Genomic DNA, 22,135 nt, shown 5'->3' on the forward strand with positions numbered 1-22,135 from the left:
TTTTGTGTACGAAAATAAAACTAAACCCTAAGTTCTTTAGTACATTTATACTCGTAAAAAGTGATCACAACGATCGAAAGAAATAAAATACATTGATTAAAAAATCAGAGAAGTATCATAGCATCAAATTGTAACACGAAGCTAAGCGACGCAAGAAGATATCTTTTGGACACAAGCGCCGAAAGTCTGATAACGATTACACACCGTCTTTGGTAAGAAAGAGTCGTGTTTCCTTTAATTTGTCTACCGACGTTTTTTTGTAGCGTATTCATTTCTAAAATTTTTTGATTTTAATTTATATGCAATAGCAACAAAGAGGACACTGTTTCGGCGCTGAATATATTCCACAATTTCACTGAATGCGCATGTAAAACGGGAAAATCTAACCGCTTGCAGTTGCTGGCAATTTATTCCTTTTTTTCTTCTACCAACATCTTGAACATAAATATTGAAAATGATATCACAACTTAACTATTTTCAAAAATGGCGAGGAACTCGAGGAGTTAAAAGTCATTGTTAGGATATACCTACTGATAAAGACATTTGCACTTAGAACAGTGAACGAAAATTAGTATAAATTACTCCGGAAGGATCACTCATTTCGTCAAAATTTAACCTGCGAAGAGGGGAAATTTATGAAGACAACAAAGGAGCACCTGTATTTGAACAAACAACTTATTAGTTTTTTTGACCAATGATTTTACAACTGAAAACCGGCTTTAACATTTTCTGTCAGTTGGCGTAATTTTTAGAGTTTAAATCTTGTAATTCGTCTTTTCTTCGTTTCGACGCAACCGTTGACAGCTACAGAAAATGGAAAGCATACCGAGTTGAGGCGTCTTGAAAAACAACTCACTCATGGACCTAATTCCAAACTCGCTTTGAATTGGACATAAAGGGTATGCACCTCGGTGTAATATTTTGCTACAAGATGTAAATGTTTTAAAATCTGAATTTAGGCAAGAATTAAGGTGCGACAGAAAAATGAAAGTTTCGAAAGACGTGACAACAAAGGACACTTCGTGTTGTTGTTTGAGATTAAATTCAAATCAACAGTAGGCAAGCAAATTTGCACTTCTTGTTTTACTTTTCATATTCTAAACATACTGTCAGTGGTTTCTTAGTAGTTATCACTTCAGTTTCAATTTCTTTTCAAGACTTGCTTTGTTTTGGGCTAATGCTTTTATACTGAAAGTTATTACATCGCCCATCGACAAACTCATCACTTTGAACTGTCGTAGGTAATCAAAGCAGCCGCAGAATTGCCAATTTGTGTTCTGCAAAAAGAATAGAGAGACAAGAACCTTCCGTATGGCCAAGGTTTGCATAGACAGGGGAAGTTTCAATTAATTCGTCGAAAAACAAGATATTCATAACTTAAAGGAAACTTTGCCGCAGTTGACCATGTGTTCAGCACATTTTCTTCGTCTCGTGCTGTTTCAATTGCTGATTTTTCAGGACTGAAATGAATAGCTTCACACATTGGTAATGGACAAGTAAAGTTGCCATGTTGTCCTTGCTTTGTTGTAAGTCTGTAAAATCCGAAAACTAGCTTGAATAAACGTCGATACTTACAATTAACAAATGGTAAACACCACAGCGTACACTATTGAGTTATGGGCACGCGGGAGGTTGCTAAGCACGAAAGAAGCGTAAGAGTCGCTCGAGGCGATAGCCGAGAGCGACTCTAGCTTCTTGAGTGCTTAGCAAACCTCCCAAGTGCATCCATAACTCAATAGTGTACGCTGTGGTGTTTACCATTTGTTTTATAACATAACATTGATACATTTTAGCTAAAGAGTTTAACAAATCTTACGCGACCAGAAAAAAACAAGCGCGCGCGGAAAAATAGTCTTTGCATTTGCTCACGTCAGCAGCGTACACCCATGGGCAAATGGGGGACGCTAAACTGACCAATCGGAGCGCGCGCTTTAGTTTGGTTATGTTATATTATTAAAAACTGGATTATTGGATAATGCAATTCAAGACTTTTTATTGGCTTAGCCATTATGGTATATCAGCCAATATACCATAATCCACAAATATGGTAAGCGTACGTGTCAGCTCAAAATTAAAAGGGAGCTAAAAATTTCAAAAAATTTAATAATTTAAATTAACGTTTTTAATAAAACAATTATTCCACTCCCGCTTGTTGGATATGAGATGATTATAGCTAACTCGGCGCTACGCGCCTCGTTGGTTATCTATCATCTCATATCCAACGCGCGCTCGTGGAATAATTGTTAAATATTCCGTAATGAAAAAAAGTGCCATGTCTTGTCTTCTGTCATTTTTACCTCCACATAACTCAATTGATTACATCTGCCAAACCTCCTCGGAAAAATGAATAAAAAAAAAGACAACTTTTCAAATCAAGTTTTGCAGTTTTACTTGTTTTACCATGCAGGTCCTTTCCTGTTTTCTTTTTCTTTCTATCATCTAATTAAAGTTTGCGAAGGCACACAGAAACAATACGTCACGTGACCAACATCAGTGCATTTTCTCCATACTGTTCTCTATACATTTCCTAAGGTGCTGCTGAAGAGAATTTGTTTAACTATCAAACCAGTCCCTCTAACAGGGTGCAGGGTTCGGCTGAGCTCGTACCCAGATCCTACCATGTAAGTGTAACTGAAATGCAAGAATAGCGGGGAAAGTCTGAGGACGAGCCTTGGCTTGGGCCTCTTCTTAGTGTACCATAAGCAGGTTTCACAGTAGCTCGCATCCCCACATTTCAAACAAGAAATATTTTAATTACTTTCCTAGTTAGAGAGTACCACTTGCTAGGACCTTACTTTTTGACGGAAATAATTACCTCCATTTGCATTTCGTACAAGCCGTCGAAACTTGTATGTGTGAAGGGGGGTGAGGAAAAAATGTGAACTCTTATTTCTAGTGTTGACGAGGAGCCGGTTCGAGCCGAGATGAAGGGGGAGGGGAAGGGGAAAAGGAGAGGGGGGAGGGGACGGGTGGCACAGCTTACAAGAGTTATGGAAAGGAATTCTTCTTTGTCAATAAAACAGATAATATAATTCAAATAAGAAATGAACAAACACACGCATTAAGTAAACCACAAAGGTTTCGATATAACAATTGGCGTGCAGCAGAAAGGGATTGGTCCTAAAATACAATTATGAAATCTCAAGATTATATCTGTAGTTTTTCAAAAAATAAATTCATATGAAGACGTGGCGGATATATTTTAAAAAAAAACAAACAAACAAATTACAAAAATGCTTACGGGTTGGGCTGTTAGTTTTAAAATAACCTTAACTCTTTCACGAACCAAACTGTTTACACCGCAAAACAAAGGGATTTATGTCAATATCTGCGCACCCACTACTCCCCTAACCCAATAAAAGTCAAGTGAGAACAAGTTGGGGCTAGTGTTGGGTTAGGGGAGGGGTGGGTGTGTAGTTGCTCAGAGACTGAGACTGACCCAATCAAGGTAATAATTATGTAACTGTCGTGTACGTTCATGCATTGTCACACAAAAAAGAACGGAATTTACTTGGTTTTTCTTTTCAAGATATCACACAGTTCGCAGCCTGTAATTCTTCCTGTGTTGGCTCGTCCAAAAAATTTGAAGAATTCTCTGCAGTTCCTCGAATTCTTGAAACGTTTTTGATTCCGTTGACGGAGACCGTCTCTCCTCTGTGTAGCGATGTTAGACTAAGTGTCTTGATGGGGCGAATTGAGCGGTGTGTTATCAGTCAAACCTGCCTTTTCATTGAGTTTCCTCTTCATTTCTTCCAATTCCATGCGCAAACTAGCGAGAAGTGGAAAAGAGAAAAGGAAATAGTTTGATAAAAGATGGTTTAAAAGGCGTGAATCCGTATCTCTCGTGGGAATCTGAATTCCCCGTGCGAAAATGAATCACCCATGGTGATCTGAATCATTTAAGGAATCGGCGTCTCCCGTGGGAATCGGACTTCCCCGTAGGACTCTGAAACCCTGGTGGGAGCCAAAGCTTTTGTGGGATGTGGGAGGGTAGAGGGCCACATCGAAAACCTTACGGTTCCAATATCCTCTAGGCTCCAGTAATACCTTTGCTTTTTAAAAGATTTCTTGTCAATTATAAATAATTTTTCTTATCATTCTATTGTAATAATTCTTTTTACGAGGAATAAAAGATTTGTTCTGGTTGGAATATGAAGCCCTATGGGAATCGGAATCAGATAAAACACACGTTCTGTGCGTGCTAAGATCGCTTCATTCGAAAGCCTTCCATTTGGTGATCGAAACGTCAGATTTGAAAAAATTATTTACGGTGGCTAATGTATGTTATCAAGTCAGTTGACAAAAACCAAATTACCTTGATGAAGGTAAAGAGTTTGGCAACATCGAAATTTCAGTCGAATTCAATGGGTTTACTTCTATGCTGTACAATGTGACGCCAGGAAACAGACAGATAAGGTAATGGTGTGACTAACCTCTGCATTTCACTGTTAAACAGATCCTCTTGTTCTTTGATTGTTCTCTCTCTGACTTCTTGTGTTGTAAACTGTAAAAGCACAAGCTACTTAGTCCCGGTAGAAAATCAGTACTGTGGAAGTTAGTTACTTCAGTTGTTGTTTTTCAGCCGGTGAAACTCATAGCAATTTTCAATTTTTAATTGAAATTGGATAGAAATGCAGAATACCTGCACTTCCCTCTAAGCTACAACACTCATATCAATCTCGGCCTGGTCACTCGTGTTTCCTTGATTTTACTTTGAGCTGTTATTTGCTCCTTGCAACATTCGCCTTTCTTCCCAATTTCCTTTGTGATCATTTTAGTTTTGGTTTAAAGATACTGGATCATCAACCTTCGCTAAAAACTCAAAATAAGAGTATCGCAGTTGGCAATTTGACCCTTCACGAACTGAGGCAAATGACTTAATCAGCTCCAAAGGCGGGAAAATCGCAGTGACCCAGTTTTAATGACTTGCGCTGTTACATTTGATTGGTAGAGATAACTAAAGATATTAACCAGTCCTTGAATGAACTGCAATAAAAGTGGAAACGTTTCCAAGTGAAATGAATTACCAACCTAGCGGCCCAGTATCAGATTCCGCTATTGCGAGTTCAAAGCGTTCGCATGTTACACTACAATCAGTACAGTTCGCCAAAAAGTCTTCCCAACACTCAAGCGAAAGATCGTTATTACATAAAAGAACAAGAGCTTACGGGGAAACGGCACTATTTTCTATGAATTACTTATGCATTTTACAAGAATTACTTATAGCATTCTTGATAATACCTCTTCGTTTCTATTCTTCTGACGGAAGAAACACCTGTAAAAAGATGAATCGTAATCGTCAATGCGACATTGGCGAAAATTCTTGCGCCGGTTGCGTGTAGCCAGTTTGAAGCGCGGGAAACTTTTTACCAGCATCAAGCACGGAAAAGCATAAACTCAAGGAAAGCGCGGGAAAAAGGTAAAGTAAGTGAAGAGTCAGGTGCACGAACACTTGCAACAGATGCAAAGCGCGGGAAAAGTCATCTCATGATGTTCATAAGCACAAGATACAAAATAAGTAACTAAGCAGACTCTTACTTTCCGCTGGGAGTCGTGTATATCAAACCGGGGCAATTCACAATCTTTATCTCCACCACAAAGCGATCCTCAACTTGTATCCTTGAACTGGGCCTAAGAGACAAGCAAAAGAGGAAACTGTGAGCAACGCCACCATTCGATGTTCGCGGGTTTAATCATACACCAGATTTTGCTACCCCTACTAGCAGTAGCCGAGACAAAAATATCCCCTCCTAAGTTAGATTCAACGCAATTTACTAATCCATGACTAACACTAGTTTTAAATTGCGAAGGTAAAAGTTACACACTTCGTTAATTACACTTTTCCTTCAATCTTACCTGTCACTGCCTCGCTGTCTCACCACGGGTACAAAGTCCACTTGGTAACTATGATGTTTGACAGACGGGTGGACGCGATCCATAATATCATCGACACCGAGACGTAACTGATCACGCTGCGAAACAATACAAACTGTTGAAAGCACTCATTTGGCTTAGCGCAAGCTTGAATTGTAACCACTGGGCGTACCAAACTCAGAAAGGGGGCTCGCAAACACGAAAGTATGAGGTTTTATAAACAAAGTATTAACTTACTTTGGAGGTTTCATCGCGTAAAAAGCCGTTTCAGGGCTCAATGTGAGAAATAATATTAACAAACCATTGGAGGGAAGAAAAAGATGTGTTTGAAGAGGTTAATTTTTCCTCGTGTACTTTGTGAGTCAAAATGATACTCTCAAGCATGCGTACCTGTTTTCTGTTAATTCTCAAGCCAGCTACAATCCCATCTTTCCGAATTCCAAGGTAAACTGTTCCACACCTGCCGCTATTTAAAAACGCACACAAGGATCTATATTGGAAAGAGCAAGAAAAAATTAATTAATTTGATGGCCTGCTCCCAGTTGGCTTGTTAGCTCAATTGGTAGAGCGCTGCACTAGTATCGCAGAGGTCAGTGGTTCGAATCCCGTAGAGGCCTGAAATTTTTTTCAGGTCTGATTTTCACTATTGCTCAAATAGTGCTTTACTGCGAAGAATCGTTCTCATATAAGTCTCATAACCGCAGTTCACACATATGTTTCATATGTTTGTTGTCGTTTAACTCAATGCCTAGGGAACAACCCTCTACTTCACCATGGCTTAAATATTTCCACTGCTGTTATTTGGTACTTCACATAACACTGCTACCACGCGATATCACGCAACACGATCGCATTGCACTCAAAGGCACTCAGTTAACTGTATTCCTTTTGTGACCACTCACCTTGCAACTGGCCTTATGGAGACATTGTTTATGTTGGTCTGAGGCCTGGCAATCAAAATAAGTAAAAAAAAAAATTAAAAAAACAAATTAAAACTCGTGTTTTACGGATATCAACGTTGCAGGAGGAAAAAGAGGCAAATTAACTTATTACCTGATATCATGTAAGTCATCTTCGCTAAACGGTACATGATAACCTTGAATATAATACTTTTCTTTATCAACATCTGTCTGCAAACGGTTTACAGTCATTGTTAGAGCACTATTAATGCAGGTTTAGGTGGAGAGAGGTTTTGGTGGGTTATGAACACATCAAAACGCTGCGGCCAGATGGTCTCGAACACGAACCACCCCACTTAAGAGTCCAGCGCGCTAACCGTGGGACCATAGCTTCTTCCACACTCTAGCATGCAGTATCAAACAACTGAGACTTGCCATGCAATTATGCGTATTAACAAAGGCCAGCGCGTCTCCAAAAATTACCGTCTATCTAGAGCTACGCTTTTTAGGCCTAGCTAAATTCATCTGTCTCTTAACTTAATCTGACAAGATTTTTCTCCATAAATCGCATAGCAAGGCTACCTACATTATCACCGGAGGATGTTACTTGCTGGCTAGTCACCAGTTTTTCTCCATCGGTGTCCCCATCGGTATCTTCATAGCTGGTACTGTTGTCATAATCTGAGAATCCTTCTGATTCTCCGGTTGAACTGCGTTTAAGACTGTCAGGAGACAGCGCCACTGGGGTAGGTTTAGGCTCAACCTCGCCGCGACGTAACCTGTAAAATGCAAGCGTTTTCATTTCTTACGTAAAATAGATTTATTGCCGAACAGTATTGCAAGTATTGCAGTATTGCAGTGAAGATTTCTTGCTCAAGAGCACACCTTTATTGAGCGTCAAAACACCAGAGCTAAACTTACCACAACAGCAAATCAGAACAAAGAAAATACCACGGGGAACCAATGAGAACACAAAGCAAAACAAGCAAACTGTTTGAAGCGCGGGAAAACGCGGGTGAACGCGTCGCAATTTGTTTCAGTCTTGAATCTGATTGGTCAAGAGGATTAGCACGAGTTTTCTGAACCAATCGCACAGCGAAGAAAAACAGAACCAAAGCAATCCTTGATTACATTCGAAACTCCATTGAAAATTGCTTTATGGTGAACTCAGTTTCTAGTTTCAGGAGCACAAGATTACCTGCCTGAGTGTCTACTTTCATATAACAAATGATCAAGTTTACTCAAAGTTACAGCTTTTCTAAAGCGCAACAGTAAGCTACCTTCGTCTTCTTCTTCGACATCTTCTATTACGTGGTCCTTCATCATCCGGTATAGCCAAGGAAAACTTTTTTCCCTGTCGACAAATTTAAAAGAAGTAATCCTCGGTGACGACAAAAACAAAAGTATTATTAAATAAGGAGAATAGAATTGCAACGCGCGCACAAAAAGTCGTTAATGACACAGGTCTTAATCACTCTTAACCAAAAATTTCAATGTCACACGAGTCGAGTGACCCACAAGGTGCCTCGGTCGTAGACAGGAAAAAACAGACCCATCCTCGGTGGGTGCCGGTCTATCCCATGTTACCCACCCCTCCCTCAACATTTTGTTGTGCTTTCATGAGAGCTCGTACCCATTTGATCTCCGAGATGGAAAGAGGCACTGTGAGAGTAACACAATGACCCGGCCAGTTCTCAAACCCAGACTTCTCTAGACCCTGAGTCCAACGCACTGACCGTTGGACCACCACTTCTCCCAGAACCTGGACTCTAATTACCTCGTCAACTATGCTGCTGAGATCAAAGGTTTGAAAAGTTTTTATAACCCCCAAATCACAGTCCTCAAGACTTGTGCTGTGGAAAAAGAAGAACGACTATTGTCAAGCTGGATATGTGTGCAGTTCACATTACTTCTGTCGGCTCATGGTTTACTGTTCTATGCTGGCAGCAATTTACAGCTATCCCTCATTTTCCTGTGAAACCCTTCCATCAGTCTGAGCATGTGCTTCCATATGATTATGCAATTTTCAAAGTACCTCTTAATCGAGTGTTGGATTGCTTTGATTTTGCTTTACCTTATTTAGTGATTGGCCTAAAACTCTCCCCATGCCCTAAACCAATCAAACGGTAAATGAAAACCAATTGTGACTTAACGGCCAGAATTGACTCTCTGTGCTGTGAGGGAAGGCTCATATTCTGGCTAATAACACACTGCAAGTTACTTACATATAATTTCCTACTAAGTTCCTGAGAGCATGAAGGCATCTGGTCTTCACTGCCTCACTCTCCGAAGCACAATAAATGTGACTCAGTACAATCAAGCCATTACTGTCCGCCAGGCGACAGCGGTTCACATAAGAAGCTCGAACCAGGTTTTGAATGCCTCCAACAGCTAGAAGAAGAATCTCTTCATCTTGTAGAAACCTCTGGCAAACATCTACAGAAAAAAAAAAACAAACAAACAAACAAACAAACAAAAAACTTGTTGTTGTTTATGCAGTGTGATTGTTCAAGTGAGGGAAGTCCTGGTAAGCACTGTTATTGTGTAACGTTATTGTCACGCAATCGCTTGTTGCCATGTGACTCTTGTTAGCCAATCACGTTAGTCTTACCTCGTGCTAGGATTCGCTTGCACTGTAAGTTCTTCGTTCTATTAAACATTAAGATTCCAACTACCTTGTGATAGTTTATTTCACTGGAATCTCAACAATTGTTGGAAGTGACCTCTAATCCAGTAACTCCAGAAGTCAAAAGCAGAAATCATCATCAGAGAGGGTAAGTCTACACTTGAGCCAAGTAGCACATCCAGCCAAAGCTAATACCAGTTTTCAAAGCATGAAAGAACTAGGAGTATTACAAAAACTACTCTCCCCTGGATGGGATGCCAGGGGAGAGTAGCTAACCCCCCCTCCCGCCCAGGCACTTCATCAGGTTTCCCTGACAATTTACCAGTACTCATTCCTACTCTTGGATGGAGAAAAGCACTGTTAGAGTATAGTGTCTTGTCCAAGAACACAACACAAGGTATGCCACTCAATGTGATGTCCTCTTTACCTCTGCGACCAATATTCTATGTGAAACATGGTCATCAAGCAGCCATGCAAGGAAACTAAATTTCTTATTGTATGGTGTTGAGTCTATAAATTACAATGTTGACAGGGTTTTTTTTTTTTAGCAAAGTACAAAGTTTTATAATCAATACTAATTGCTCTTCAAAGGCTATTGCTTGATTGTTTAAATAATAATTATAGTCTTAGCTTAGTAAGTTAACTTGTTGTTACCGTAGCTCCTGTGTGTTGTTTGTGTGTGAGCCTGAATAAATTGATTTCAAATCTGTAATATTGTAATCCCCTTTGTTAAGCCTAGCTACTCTTGTGGTAAACAGTGGTAAATATGTTTAAATAATGAAAAAGAACACAACACATTGATTTGGCCAGGTCTTAGACCAGGACCCTTTAGCCCTGACTGCTGACTGCTATCCCATGAGCCCCCATGTCATCAACAATCAGAGTAATTACCTGATTGTGACTTCCTAACAATCAAAACATTTAGTGAAACTGTAATTTACCAAGGAGAACTTGAATGCCTCCCAGAAATCCAATTCTGACCTGCACCTTATTGTTGATGGCAAGATTCAGGAGGGCTCCCACTGCTTGGATGCAAACATCTCTATTTGGAACAGTGCACAGCTGAAAATGAGCAGCAACACGGGTCTAATCACTTGTATGCCAACTAAAACCTTAACTGCGGTTAAACAAAGCTGAGAAACAAGACTAAATATCCCAGGTGTTGTTTGGGATTAGAGACCAGAGAATTCTCCTGATGCCAAGCAGAATTCTCTGGCCATAGCTTATCTTCAGACATGGAAAATAATCTCATGTTACTTTCCCAACTATTCCAGCCATTCCAAGGCCATTAATAATATTGTAAGTCCCATGTGTAACCAATATAGAATTTCTTCTTATAATATCAATACAATAATATTATCAAGCAGACAAGAGACAAGAATGAGGGAAAATATCAGTTAGGGGATTATTTGTTGATCCAGAACCAAAAACTCCAAACTAACATCATAGGAATTGTATAAAATTTCTGTTTACGAGCCAGTGGCCCATCAGGCCGGTGCTTAACTCCAGTTTCTGTAACATGAAGCGACTAGGAGTATTTCTACTCCCCTCCTGGATGGGATGCTAGTCCATCCCAGGGTTACCCCCCAGCATCAAATTTGCTGGTACCCATTTAAACACCTGGGTGAAGAGAGGTGTTTATCACTATAGAAGATGGCAATACTCAAGGAGACGAACGACAGTAGACGAAGCCATGCTTTTAATGACTCCTGAGGGATTCTAGGGAAGCCCCAAAAACTACTTCATATAACAAGAGGCACTGTGAGAGTAAAGTGTCTCGCCTAAGAACACAACACAATGTCCCGGCTGGGGCCCAAACCCGGACCACTCGATCCGGAGTCGAGTGCACCAACCATGAGGCCACCACGCCTCCACGATAGGAATTGTATGGCAGACAGTAAAGGGAATTTCTAATGAAATCTGGAGGTAAAAGGGTAAATGAAATGCATACATTTCAGGGGGAAAAAATATTTCAACATGGACTACACTAAAGCAATTACGGCTCATTGCTCCAAACAGCCTTGAAAGTAAAATAATGCATTTTGTTCTTTAAAACAATACCCACCTTGATGAGGTACTCGAGTCCTTCTTGAGCAGCAACATAAAGACGGTTTGAGTTATTATCTTCGGATAAATTTCTTAGGGTGCCTGAGAAATGTTAGGAGGAATATTCAATGCTTATAATGACAAGAATAATATATGCAGTCATATACAGAGATCTGATTTTCTTGTATTTACCAGCTGCATGTTCCAATACTTCTGCACTTTTGGGAGGTGGTTGAATTCCAGACAAGCAGCATAAGGTTGCCTAAAATCAGGAAATTGAATTGCACTTGTAATAAAAGAAGATAATTAGACACACATGAGATACTCCCTGAATGTATCTATCCAGCTTTGAGATTCCATGGAAAAATACTAATAATTCTGCAGTTAAATATCCATGATATCATTGAAGACAGCCCAAAGGTTGCAGTTGCAACAAACTAATTAAAAAGACGCCTATGAAGGTAGGAGGCTTGCCCTTGAGTGGAATGGCTTCTTCAACTGCTATAGATTATCCCAGGTTTTGTTGCATGAAGTGAGTACTGCAACCCCTCCCCCCCTCCCTGGACAGGATGGTGATCCATTGCAGGTTCATCCTCACCCTCCTCTCCCCCAACAATTTTCCAGGTTCATACTGGCAGTAAGAGGCAGAGTAAGATTTAAAAGTCTTGGATCATTCCATTCAGAGCTGAGTGTGGTAACAATCACGCTTCCATTTGACTTGTTATTACCCGAGGTTTCTTTTAATAAGTTAGTACCTGTGGAGGAATCCCCAATAGCTCCTCTGGTAAAATGTACAAACAGTTAGCTGAGACAGTTCTAGTGAAACCATTGTCAACAGCAAAGACCTGAACAGCGACACTGCAAATGGAGCTATCATCTGCATATAGGACTTGAGCTCTGTAAGAATCTTGGTGACCTGCCACAATTTCTGTTACACAGACATATGTTCCGGGTTCTGGGATGATGTCTAGAGGAGTTTGTTCCTAAATGACAAAAGGATGCAAGAATTCAGTCAGATTTTCTTTCATAACTGATTACAAGAACCTCTAGGCACTGTTCAGAATTACCTGTGATAGCAGCTTTCTATTTACTGCTTCCATCTTTTCAATCACTGGTTTGCCTCCAACGTGGGCCCAAAAGTGACATGCATCAATTACTTCTGTAACGTAAATGTCTGCCCATCTCCCATCTGCATCCTGAAACAGGACAAAGGTTGCACGATCTGTGTTCAGTTCAGGACTTTTGGACAAAGGTTTCTTGATTTGATCTGTGTTCAGTTTGGACTTTTATCATTAAAAAAAAATACACCACACCCCAGTTTTATCTCAAACAAAAAACATCCTATAGAAGACTATACATGTAGTGGATGTCTCACCTGTACAATCAGACTACAACATCAAAAAAGGAAAGATAAGTCGTGAGGGAAACTTCAGCATGATCACAGTCATCCAAACTTGTACCTTCAATCTGATATCTTTTCCTTCATCCTCTGAGCTGTCAGTTTCGTTGAGGGACATACTTGGCCACATTAAGCGGCTCTTTATCAACTCATCTGTGATTCTTATGTCTTGATAGTCCATTGAGGTATCATATAAATCAATGCTGTATATTCTGTCAACTTGTATCACACCACTCACAAGATCTGCGAATTAAACTTTTAATTAATAAACCTACGTACAACTCCCAAGATCTGATTGCTTATTCTCCCCTCTAGCCACAACCCATTTCCTCATAAAATAATTTGAGAATTTGGTGTTTGATCAAGATAACAACTTCTACCTGATAAATTTGACTATTCTCATTACCTGTTTACTGGAAAAATGTCTGGATGTTTAAGGGAGAAGTTCACAACAGTATGTTTCAACAACCTGGTTTGACTGAAAAAAAGGTTATTTGCTTACCTGATTTGATCAACTTTACAGCCTTTTCTCTGATATTGTCCTGCTTCAGTTCTTTCAATCGGCCTACTAGTTTCTTCCTGTTTGTTAACTCATGAAGCAGTTGCACTGCGTCAATAGAGGACTGATAAGGTGGCTGACAACAGTTACTATGGAAACCCTGAGGGTTGAATGTGTCGCACAGTCTTACAAGATATTTGATTGCACCAGCACTAACTACCTCTGTTTGACATGCATTACTCTGAAATGTGATGAGACGAAGGACTGCAACAGCTTGCTCATGAGCAAGAAATCTCCAGTGTGCATCTTCTTCTGTGTCTGTTAAAATATCAGTTAACCTTGATTAGAGAATCACGCTCATGAGACGAAATTTATATGAGGTCAAGCAAGTCCCTTACAAGACTGACTAGCTCCCAGACGTCATCCCAGTCTAAGCAGCATAACACCACTTGGGGTATTGCTATTACAGATGAAGATCTACCCCTCAAAGGGGGCCGTAGAACTTCCACACCAGCTTTGCATGACACTAAGCATTGACTTTTCAAACCTCCACCCACCCCTCCCTACTTGACTTGGAATTCTCAATGACCTTCTAGTAGTTAGTCAGACAAAGATGCAAAAGAATTGGAGCAATTAACTTAAATATCCCAGCACCTGTATCTTCAGATGATAGTTCAGGATTGCAGAGCTCCACTAGTGGAGGAATTCCTCCTCGTCCAACAATCTTAGCCTTCACTTTTGAGTTTCCATAAGCAAGTACTCTGAGAGCAGCTGCACAATATGCACCAAGGCTCCAAGGAATGGTTTTTGTGTTACATAAACCTACAATACAGGACATGATTGTTAATTCTCTCCTCTACCTGTTATGTTTTTCCTTGTAAATAAGCTATGAGGATTTGGCATTCTATCAAGATAACAACTGCTACCTGATAAGTTTGAGTATTCTCATTACCTGTTTTCTGGATAATGAATAGATATTATTATAGAAAGAAGTTACATGTCAATCACTTCTTGTGACTGTGATTATGAACAGAATTTCATGTTTTGTGATGAAGTGTGATAGAGCTCTTAAGTCTCATGCAAACAAATTCAAACTTATGCTTTCACTCTGAAACTAATTTTTCTTACACATTTTAAGGTTTCTGATTTTAACAGTTGTTTTGGGGATAAGCTGTTGCTTTAATCAAGAACCTATAAAATTAATTATTGCTTTGAACACTTTTCAACAGAGGAAATTCTTCCTCACAATAAAGGAAAGCAGGCCTTAGCTACTTCATTTGTTCACAATTTTCCTGGGTGCATGCCCCCCCCCCCCATACCCTCCCTGGAGGGTGCTACTTGGAGAATCACAATCAATAGCTATGCAGTCCAAAATCTTACTCTTTGCCAGCAAATCAACTTAAGCTCTGGATAACTAGCAGAATAAAAGCAAGTAGTTATTCAGTCAGCTGGTAAATAAAACTTCAGACCTTCGAGATAACCTTTGACTTTAATGGGACATAACCCCAGCCACATAATACTAGCTGATTTTAATATTTGCAAGGAGATATATTTATACACTTAAAACCTTTGTATCCCATTCATTTTCGTGTATAATCTTTGGTAACCGAACAATAAAAAGCGCGGCAAGTTCGTTAAGTCACTGTAAACACGGTTTTCACAAAGTGCTGTGCTTCTAAAAGTTTTCTTTTGCAGATCAAGGATGAAGTTGTCTGAACACGCGTACGCAGAACGAAAACAACAGAACTCAAGGTGCGCGTTCAAAAGCTGGTGGCCACAAAACTATTAATAACACTAATTAAGAGATCCTTCTCACCAATAATAAGCTCTATAGATCCTTCATCTACAAATTCTTTCTTTTTCTCGGGAAAGTTCAAAGACTCTGCGATTATAGTTTTCAAAGCTTCGATCGTGTCGCTGTAGTTTCGCTTGGAAGGCATCATGGTAGAATATCTCAAATGTTTAGTTAACTCTCCGTGTAACCAGCAAGAGATGTGATATGATTAAAACAAATTCAGATTAAACAGATTCAAATAATCGTACAATTTCGCGACTCCAATTTAGTTGAAAATTTGCGCGCAAGTTCGCGCGAAGCCATGTGCAGACGCGTGTCCCACAATACTTTGCGCGTGTCGTATTAAGGTTCTTTCTCTCTTACTCGTCACTAAAGTTGTAGAGTTCTCGCTTCGAGCTAAGGCCTTGAATCTGCTCTCATCGCTACATCAAGGCAACCTACATCCGTATTTTTTGACAAAACAGCAACGTAAGAAATTAAACGACACGATGGCATCAACATCAGAACTTGCTTGCGTGTACAGTGCTCTCATTCTCCACGATGATGGAATTGCTATCACGGTACGCAATAATCAAAATGGCGGTATTCTTAGGGGATAATATAGTGTTAATTTTAGTGGCTGTGATGAACTTACACCTCTGACATATGATCATAAAAGGGTGATTTCATTTTTTATATTCTGAGCCGCTAGTATGTGAGTATAAAGTAGAAAATTGGTTTTGAATCCTGACGTACAAAGTGGTAGTTTGAGAAATGTTTCCGAGATTCCACGTGTATGCTTGTTTTTGATCAATTTATTTATCAATTTAAACCAAGGCTATAAGGTAACATCAATTTAAGGATATTGTTACAAGGTTGTTCTTGGTTTTATGTTCCAAGCGTATGCAATTTATGTGTAATTTCTTATTCTACAAAACTTCTCTAATATGAGTGACTAAGACAGTATTTCTTCTTACAATATCAAAGCAGAGTCAAGCAGAAAAGTGATAAGAATAAAGAAAAATATCAATTTGGGGGTTATTAGGAGAATAATTAATGAGATAATTGGAGGGAAGGGTTAAATTAGAGGAGAACATGAACTTGTGGGTGGAAAATGCTATGAAAATGCTGCCAAATTTTCTGACTGCTGAGTCTAAATCTGCACTAAAAGTGGCGTAAGAAAGTTTAATTTGGAGCCCTAATTGCAATTAAATCAGAAATTTGTGGCCACACTATTTTCAGAATTAAAGGTTGAGCCATCTAGACATTTACAGTATATCCTTATTGTTACCCTACAGGCAGAAAAGATTGAGAAACTTGTCAAGGCTGCCAAAGTTGATGTTGAACCCTTCTGGCCAGGACTGTTTGCCAAAGCCTTGGAGGGACACAGCCTAGAAAGCCTCATTCAGAGTGCTGGTGCACCTGGTGCTGGAGGGGCGGCAGCTCCTGCCGCTGGAGGTGGTGGTGCTCCTGCTGCCGGTGGCGGAGACGAAGCTAAGGAAGAAGAGAAGAAAGAAGAAAAGAAAGAGGAGTCTGAGGAGTCGGATGATGACATGGGATTTGGTAAGTTAAAATTGTCGTCACATTCAAGGAGATTGGTCTTTCGAAGAACCCAGTAAGAATAGTAATAACATGACAGCCAATTATTTGTCAGAAAAATCCCAAAGGGTTATAGCAGATTATTTGGATATATCAACAAAGTTGAAATGGTAAATTAGCCACTGTAATAATTACAAAAGCTGACGTTTCGAGCGTTAGCCCTTCGTCGGAGCGAATGACGAAGGGCTAACGCTCGAAACGTCAGCTTTTGTAATCATTACGGTGGCTAATTTACCATTTCAACTTTGTTGATATATCCAAATTATTTCCTTACTCCCACCGACGCAGCCCCAAACGGTTTCTTTCGAAACTATCAGCCGTTATAGCAGATTATTGAGTTCCATGATATCACTTTCTATGTCTTGTACAATCATGGAATCTGATTGTGGGTCATAAAACGTCATGCAAAACGACTGGAAGTCATATTTTATTTATTTAATTTGAAGTAAAATTACCTGTAATGTGTGATCTTAATATCCCTTTGGGAGGTATAATTTTCTTTTTTCAAGTACTGTTAAGGAGGATCATTTTATTATGTAGTTTCAGGAGTAATTTTACCCCTTGGTTTTTTAATCCTAATTTTTTTGTGTGGATAACAGCAACTAACCTGGTCTTCTTACTCTTACAGGATTGTTTGACTGAGCAGATACTGTTACTGCAGCAAGAGTTATGTTTAAATAAAAAATATCCAACAGATATAAATTGTGGTGTGGTTACTGAGTTTGTGTAATGGTATCATTGTTTATTATGAACTTAAGATCTAAGATTTACCTATTTGTGTTTTAGTACAGTTGTGTTTACCCAAAGAGGTATTACTCTTCTTCCGATCTCTTGTATCTACTGGTACTAAATGTGAGTGTCTGCATTTGGTATTAAAACATGGAATGTTTAATGTTATTGCATTCTACCAATCCTAACGCCAGGCAGATCTGGAATAACTTGTCCTAACTCTAGTCCAATAACTTATAACAATACTTCCCTTTCTACAGATTTGAAATGCAAATGTTAAAAAAATTCTAGTTATTTTACACGACCTACTTCAATTCTAGTTTTTCAACCTTAACAGCTAAAATTCCCCAATAATTTACTGTCAGTAAGCTTCCAACCAAAACTCTCCTTCAAGCAATTGTTAACCTTTGAATGTCATCAACAACTCTTCCCATTTGTGTTTCTAGTGTTTCATACTCATTTATCAGAGAGTTTAGTGAATCTAAACTAATATCAAATTGAGAAACTTCCATTCTATCGACATGAGTGTAGTGATGAACATGAGCCTTGCGCTTGTAGAGCTTCATAAAGCGATCCTTAAGGTCTTGAAAAGTGTGCCTGATGCATGTATTGTTCGCTAGGGCTAAGAGTGAGTATGGATGACCTACTGGGGGAACAGAGGACAGTCCAGTCTTCCATCCTTCTTGATTCCAATGAATAAACTTCAAAGAGGGTTTGAGTCTTTCAATATTTCTCCTAATGTCTGAAATTTCAACATTTCCTCTGAGCATCAAAGCACATGCCAAGTACAAGCTGTTTTTAGGATCAGCTTTAATGAGCTGATGATCTTTTGAGAAAGCGTCCGTGAACATTTGATCAAGTCGTCGCGGTGGAAGGTTCACATCTGTGAGGCTGTAAAGTGGTGTCTGGCTGGAGACTAGATAGTGGATCTTGGGAAATGGCACTAAATTCATAGTGATTTCATTTAAATCGACATTTAGGGAGCCTTCAAATCTTGCAGAGCTTGTCATGTTCAGTATAAGATTTGCAGCAATGTTGTTCATGTTGTCAAACGGCTTCTCAGGTCCTTTGTCGACACCCCCTTCACCTGACGTGACAGCACTACTGGCTTTTACACGCGAGTGGCTGCTTGAAGAGAACACCTTCTTACCAGTCTTGGATGGTGGTAGAGCACTTGTAACTTTATTACAGATGTCCACTAAAGCCTTATCAAAGAAAAAAAAAAACACACAACAAATTAATCACCTAATGTTTTCTCTTTCACTGTAGAGCATGTGCTAAGATGAAAGAAAGTGAGAAAAACATAGTCGCTAAACAACTTGGAAAATTTCTTCGTTCAGTGCTTGCAAAAAACCAAATTCTAACTTTCTTCACAGTAATTACTTCTTTACACAGTAACTTTACTTATCCTGGACAAAATGTAAAATTTCTCAGTGACAATTACAGTGGTGACCAAAGCTATTCAGAAATAAAAACATTTAATAAGAAAATGTACAAGAATAGTTCATTATCATCCCCACCTGGTTTTCTATTGGAAGAACACAGTCTGCAAACTCAGTCAGCTGATGCATGGCAAGGACACTGAAAACATCATCAGTTGAACAGGTACTTAAGAATTATCCAACCAACAGGGAAAGAGAAAACTATGAAATGATCAGCTAGTGATTCTTTAGTAATTCTCTTTATTGTCTGCCATACAATTCTTAAAATTTTATTTACGATAAGTTGGTAATTAATAAACTGTTCTTTTTCTTTATTCTCATCATTTGTCCACTTCATATTGTAGTGTTATTGTAAGAAGAAATTCTGTCTTGGTCACTGATGGGAGTCAAACAGCTAATAAAACCCTGATTATTTACCGTCTAAATAACCATGACTTTATTATTCAAGATAGAAGCAAAATCTGAGAAAAGCTGTGACTGACTAGTAAATAATATTGCATCCACTGAAGCCTTACAAGGTTTCCTGTACATACCTGTTATATGGGGATGTGATAACATCATCATCGGCCGATGGGAACACAGCTGTAGTGAAGCGATACACATCTGGGTATTCATCTGCGAGGAGATTTAGTACCGATGTACCCAAACCAGAACCAGTACCTAGACATCAGGATAGACAGGAGACATGATTTCTCCTTAAATTTATCCATAAATTTGCTGGCACATAGGTGGTGAGAGGAAAGAAAATTGTTTGATTCACACAAGGAATCAGAAACTTAATTATAGGAAATGTATACCAGACAGACACGTGCACCTCTGCCAATGTAATAAGCCATAAAAATCTTGAACAAAAGCTCATCTTTCAAACCGGCAGTCTAAATCCCACAGGGATCAACGAACGCTTTTCATTCCACTAATTTATTCTTGTTCTTCTCGTTGCCATGTTCCCACCACTAATGTAGCTCCATTCTCTGCCTTTAAAAGCACACACAACCCACAATTCCTCTATTTGCTCCGACGATGGGCTAACGCTCGAAACGTCAGCTTTTGTAATCATTACGGTGGTCAATTTACAACTTCAACTTTGTTGATATATCCAGACAGATAGGAGAATTGATATTCAGATCTAGGGAGAGAGAGAACAAAAAAGGCTACCTCCACCCATGGAATGGATGAGAAAAAAACACTGTAGGCAGTCACAGAGTTCGGCTGCATGTCTGATCACTTCGCTGATCTGTTCTCTATATTGTTGTCCATACATCATGAACCCTGTAGCCCTGAGTTAAAAAAAGTGAAAAAAAGTTTCATTGTTCTTTATGTCTGACCATCTTTTGTCAGGCATTTCTTGTTTCACACTCTATTGTTTCTCAACCCTTAAACTCTCAGAGTTGATTGACATGTAACTTCTCCCTATAATATCCATACATTACCCAGAAAACTGGTAAAGAGAATACTCAAACTTATCAGGTACAAGTTATTATCTTGATCTAACACCAAATCCTTGGGACTAATTTACAAGGAAATGTGCTGCAGCTGGTGGGGGGGGGGGGGGGGAGGGTGGGGAGAATTAACAATCAGATCTTGGGAATTATAGAGTTGTAACTAAGAATGTTCCACCCACCAGTTATTTCCTGATCCAGATACATCAGTTATTGACTGCTGACAATCAAATACTTCACGTAATGGACCTTTGAGGATCTCATTCACAACTCCTTCCTCCATATCAATAACAACTGCCTGATAAATGGAGAAAAAAACATGGAAGTCACTTAGCCAAGTGCTTCAAGAAGCCTTCAAAGATAGATTCTGGGAAGCATGTTGATAAAATGAAAATACAGTTTTCTATGTTCACCATGATTATCCAAAGACAATAAACCTTGGAGGTCTCTAAAGATTACAGTTATGACACAAAGGCTTGGTGAAGTCAAGCACCAATCAAACCCTTTCACTTCCAAGATCTTCCTAGTAATTCTCCTTAATGTCACCTATATAATTCTTGTGACATTGGTTCAGAGAATTTGGTATTGGATCATAAAAAAATTTGTAACTGACAAGGATAACCTTTAACATAATATACCATAAAAAACCTATCAGGCGATGTAATCTGGCTTATTATAATCTACATACCCTGGCCTTTAATGACTTTATCTTCTGCTTTGCATTTCCCAAAGGAATATCCACTGGATTTTTGTATCTAAATAATAAAAAAAAAGAAAAAAATTTTTTGCTGGAACTATTTAATTTCAAGAAAATAACTATGTAAATCTTTGATGTGAAACACACAAAAAAATCACATTTTGCACAGCATACCTTGTATCAACATTTCGGAAGAAACTGTTAAGGGACTCGTCAAATAATCCATTCTGGAACAGTAACAGAATAGCCAGTACTTAACTGACAATTAACATGTAACTGTTCATATTGTTTTGACTTCTTTAAAATTAGCAAGCAATGTACCTTATTTGTGCTGGCATGTTCTCTCAAAGCCAAATCCCAGAATCGGCAACCAATCTAATTAGATCGAGACAGGGAAACATGGATAATAACATACATATTCATAGAATTTCACTCATTAAAAGTATTGATATTCATAGAACATATAAGGACAAAAAAAAAAGCAAACGAACAAACAAACAATAAAAACTAACAAACCAAACAAATAATAACAGTTTTCAAGCTTATCACCGCTTAAATGACACATAAATACAGGGTATACTTTTCCCTACCCATAAAATAGCATCGTAGCTAATCAAGGCGGGAGGTAAAAATACAATTTTTTTAAAATATTACAATTACGTAGTTGAAGCTTTATGAGGGCACATAACCCTACACCAAACAGTAAAACAAATTTGAAATAAGTAAATTTTTAGAAATAGCAGACTTCGACTTACAAAAGGAGAAAAATACAAAAAATGGCACATGAAAAGTTTACCGACACTGATCTTATCGTCACTAAATTAAAAAATTCTCCAGATCATAGGATCATACCAGATCAAGAAGTCCCTCATACGGTTCTCATAAGTATGTACAGTAAACAAAAACAAAATTCACTCACTTGATTTCCACATTGTCCCACTGCAAAAAAAAAAAACCAAAATGATTAAAATCAAAATCAAAAATTAAAAAAGGACAAAATTTTTGAAGTATTGGCAAGTTATTACCTTGAACCACGATCGATTGAGTCATTTTAAAACGTTCAAATTTGTTGTCACCAATGTAAAATTGCGCTTCTGTAAGGCGCCATTTTG

The 22,135-nt window shown here is 38.8% G+C and overlaps 2 protein-coding genes and 1 pseudogene across 3 annotated transcripts; 1 reads left to right on the forward strand and 2 right to left on the reverse strand.

The window, feature by feature from the left end:
* Positions 1 to 3,181: 3,181 nt before the first annotated feature.
* Positions 3,182 to 15,440, reverse strand: LOC111343427 (uncharacterized; annotated as a pseudogene). Its single transcript, XR_015996268.1, has 21 exons — positions 15,160 to 15,440; positions 13,998 to 14,165; positions 13,347 to 13,661; positions 12,906 to 13,087; positions 12,513 to 12,641; positions 12,201 to 12,428; positions 11,638 to 11,707; positions 11,465 to 11,547; positions 10,341 to 10,461; positions 8,999 to 9,209; positions 8,551 to 8,626; positions 8,054 to 8,127; positions 7,360 to 7,552; positions 6,928 to 7,004; positions 6,777 to 6,821; positions 6,265 to 6,364; positions 5,857 to 5,972; positions 5,539 to 5,631; positions 5,242 to 5,275; positions 4,434 to 4,504; positions 3,182 to 3,769 (listed from the first exon to the last, which is right to left on the reverse strand). The product of XR_015996268.1 is annotated as an uncharacterized LOC111343427 (transcript).
* Positions 15,441 to 15,492: 52 nt separating this feature from the next.
* On the forward strand, positions 15,493 to 17,418 carry LOC111343426 (large ribosomal subunit protein P1). Its single transcript, XM_088747678.1, has 3 exons — positions 15,493 to 15,698; positions 16,416 to 16,680; positions 17,345 to 17,418. The coding sequence occupies exons 1-3, from the start codon at positions 15,627 to 15,629 to the stop codon at positions 17,356 to 17,358; spliced, it is 351 nt and encodes a 116-aa protein (XP_088603804.1). The 5' UTR covers positions 15,493 to 15,626; the 3' UTR covers positions 17,359 to 17,418.
* LOC111343423 (tubulin epsilon chain) lies at positions 17,128 to 22,088 on the reverse strand. Its single transcript, XM_088747642.1, has 10 exons — positions 22,049 to 22,088; positions 21,943 to 21,962; positions 21,345 to 21,398; positions 21,198 to 21,250; positions 21,015 to 21,081; positions 20,509 to 20,624; positions 20,043 to 20,164; positions 19,421 to 19,547; positions 18,966 to 19,026; positions 17,128 to 18,650 (listed from the first exon to the last, which is right to left on the reverse strand). Exons 1-10 carry the CDS (start codon positions 22,071 to 22,073, stop codon positions 17,835 to 17,837), a joined length of 1,461 nt encoding a protein of 486 aa, XP_088603768.1. The 5' UTR covers positions 22,074 to 22,088; the 3' UTR covers positions 17,128 to 17,834.
* Positions 22,089 to 22,135: the final 47 nt, after the last annotated feature.

This window comes from Stylophora pistillata, chromosome 2 (genome assembly GCF_964205215.1).
Source record: "Stylophora pistillata chromosome 2, jaStyPist1.2, whole genome shotgun sequence".
Lineage (NCBI taxonomy): Eukaryota > Metazoa > Cnidaria > Anthozoa > Scleractinia > Pocilloporidae > Stylophora > Stylophora pistillata.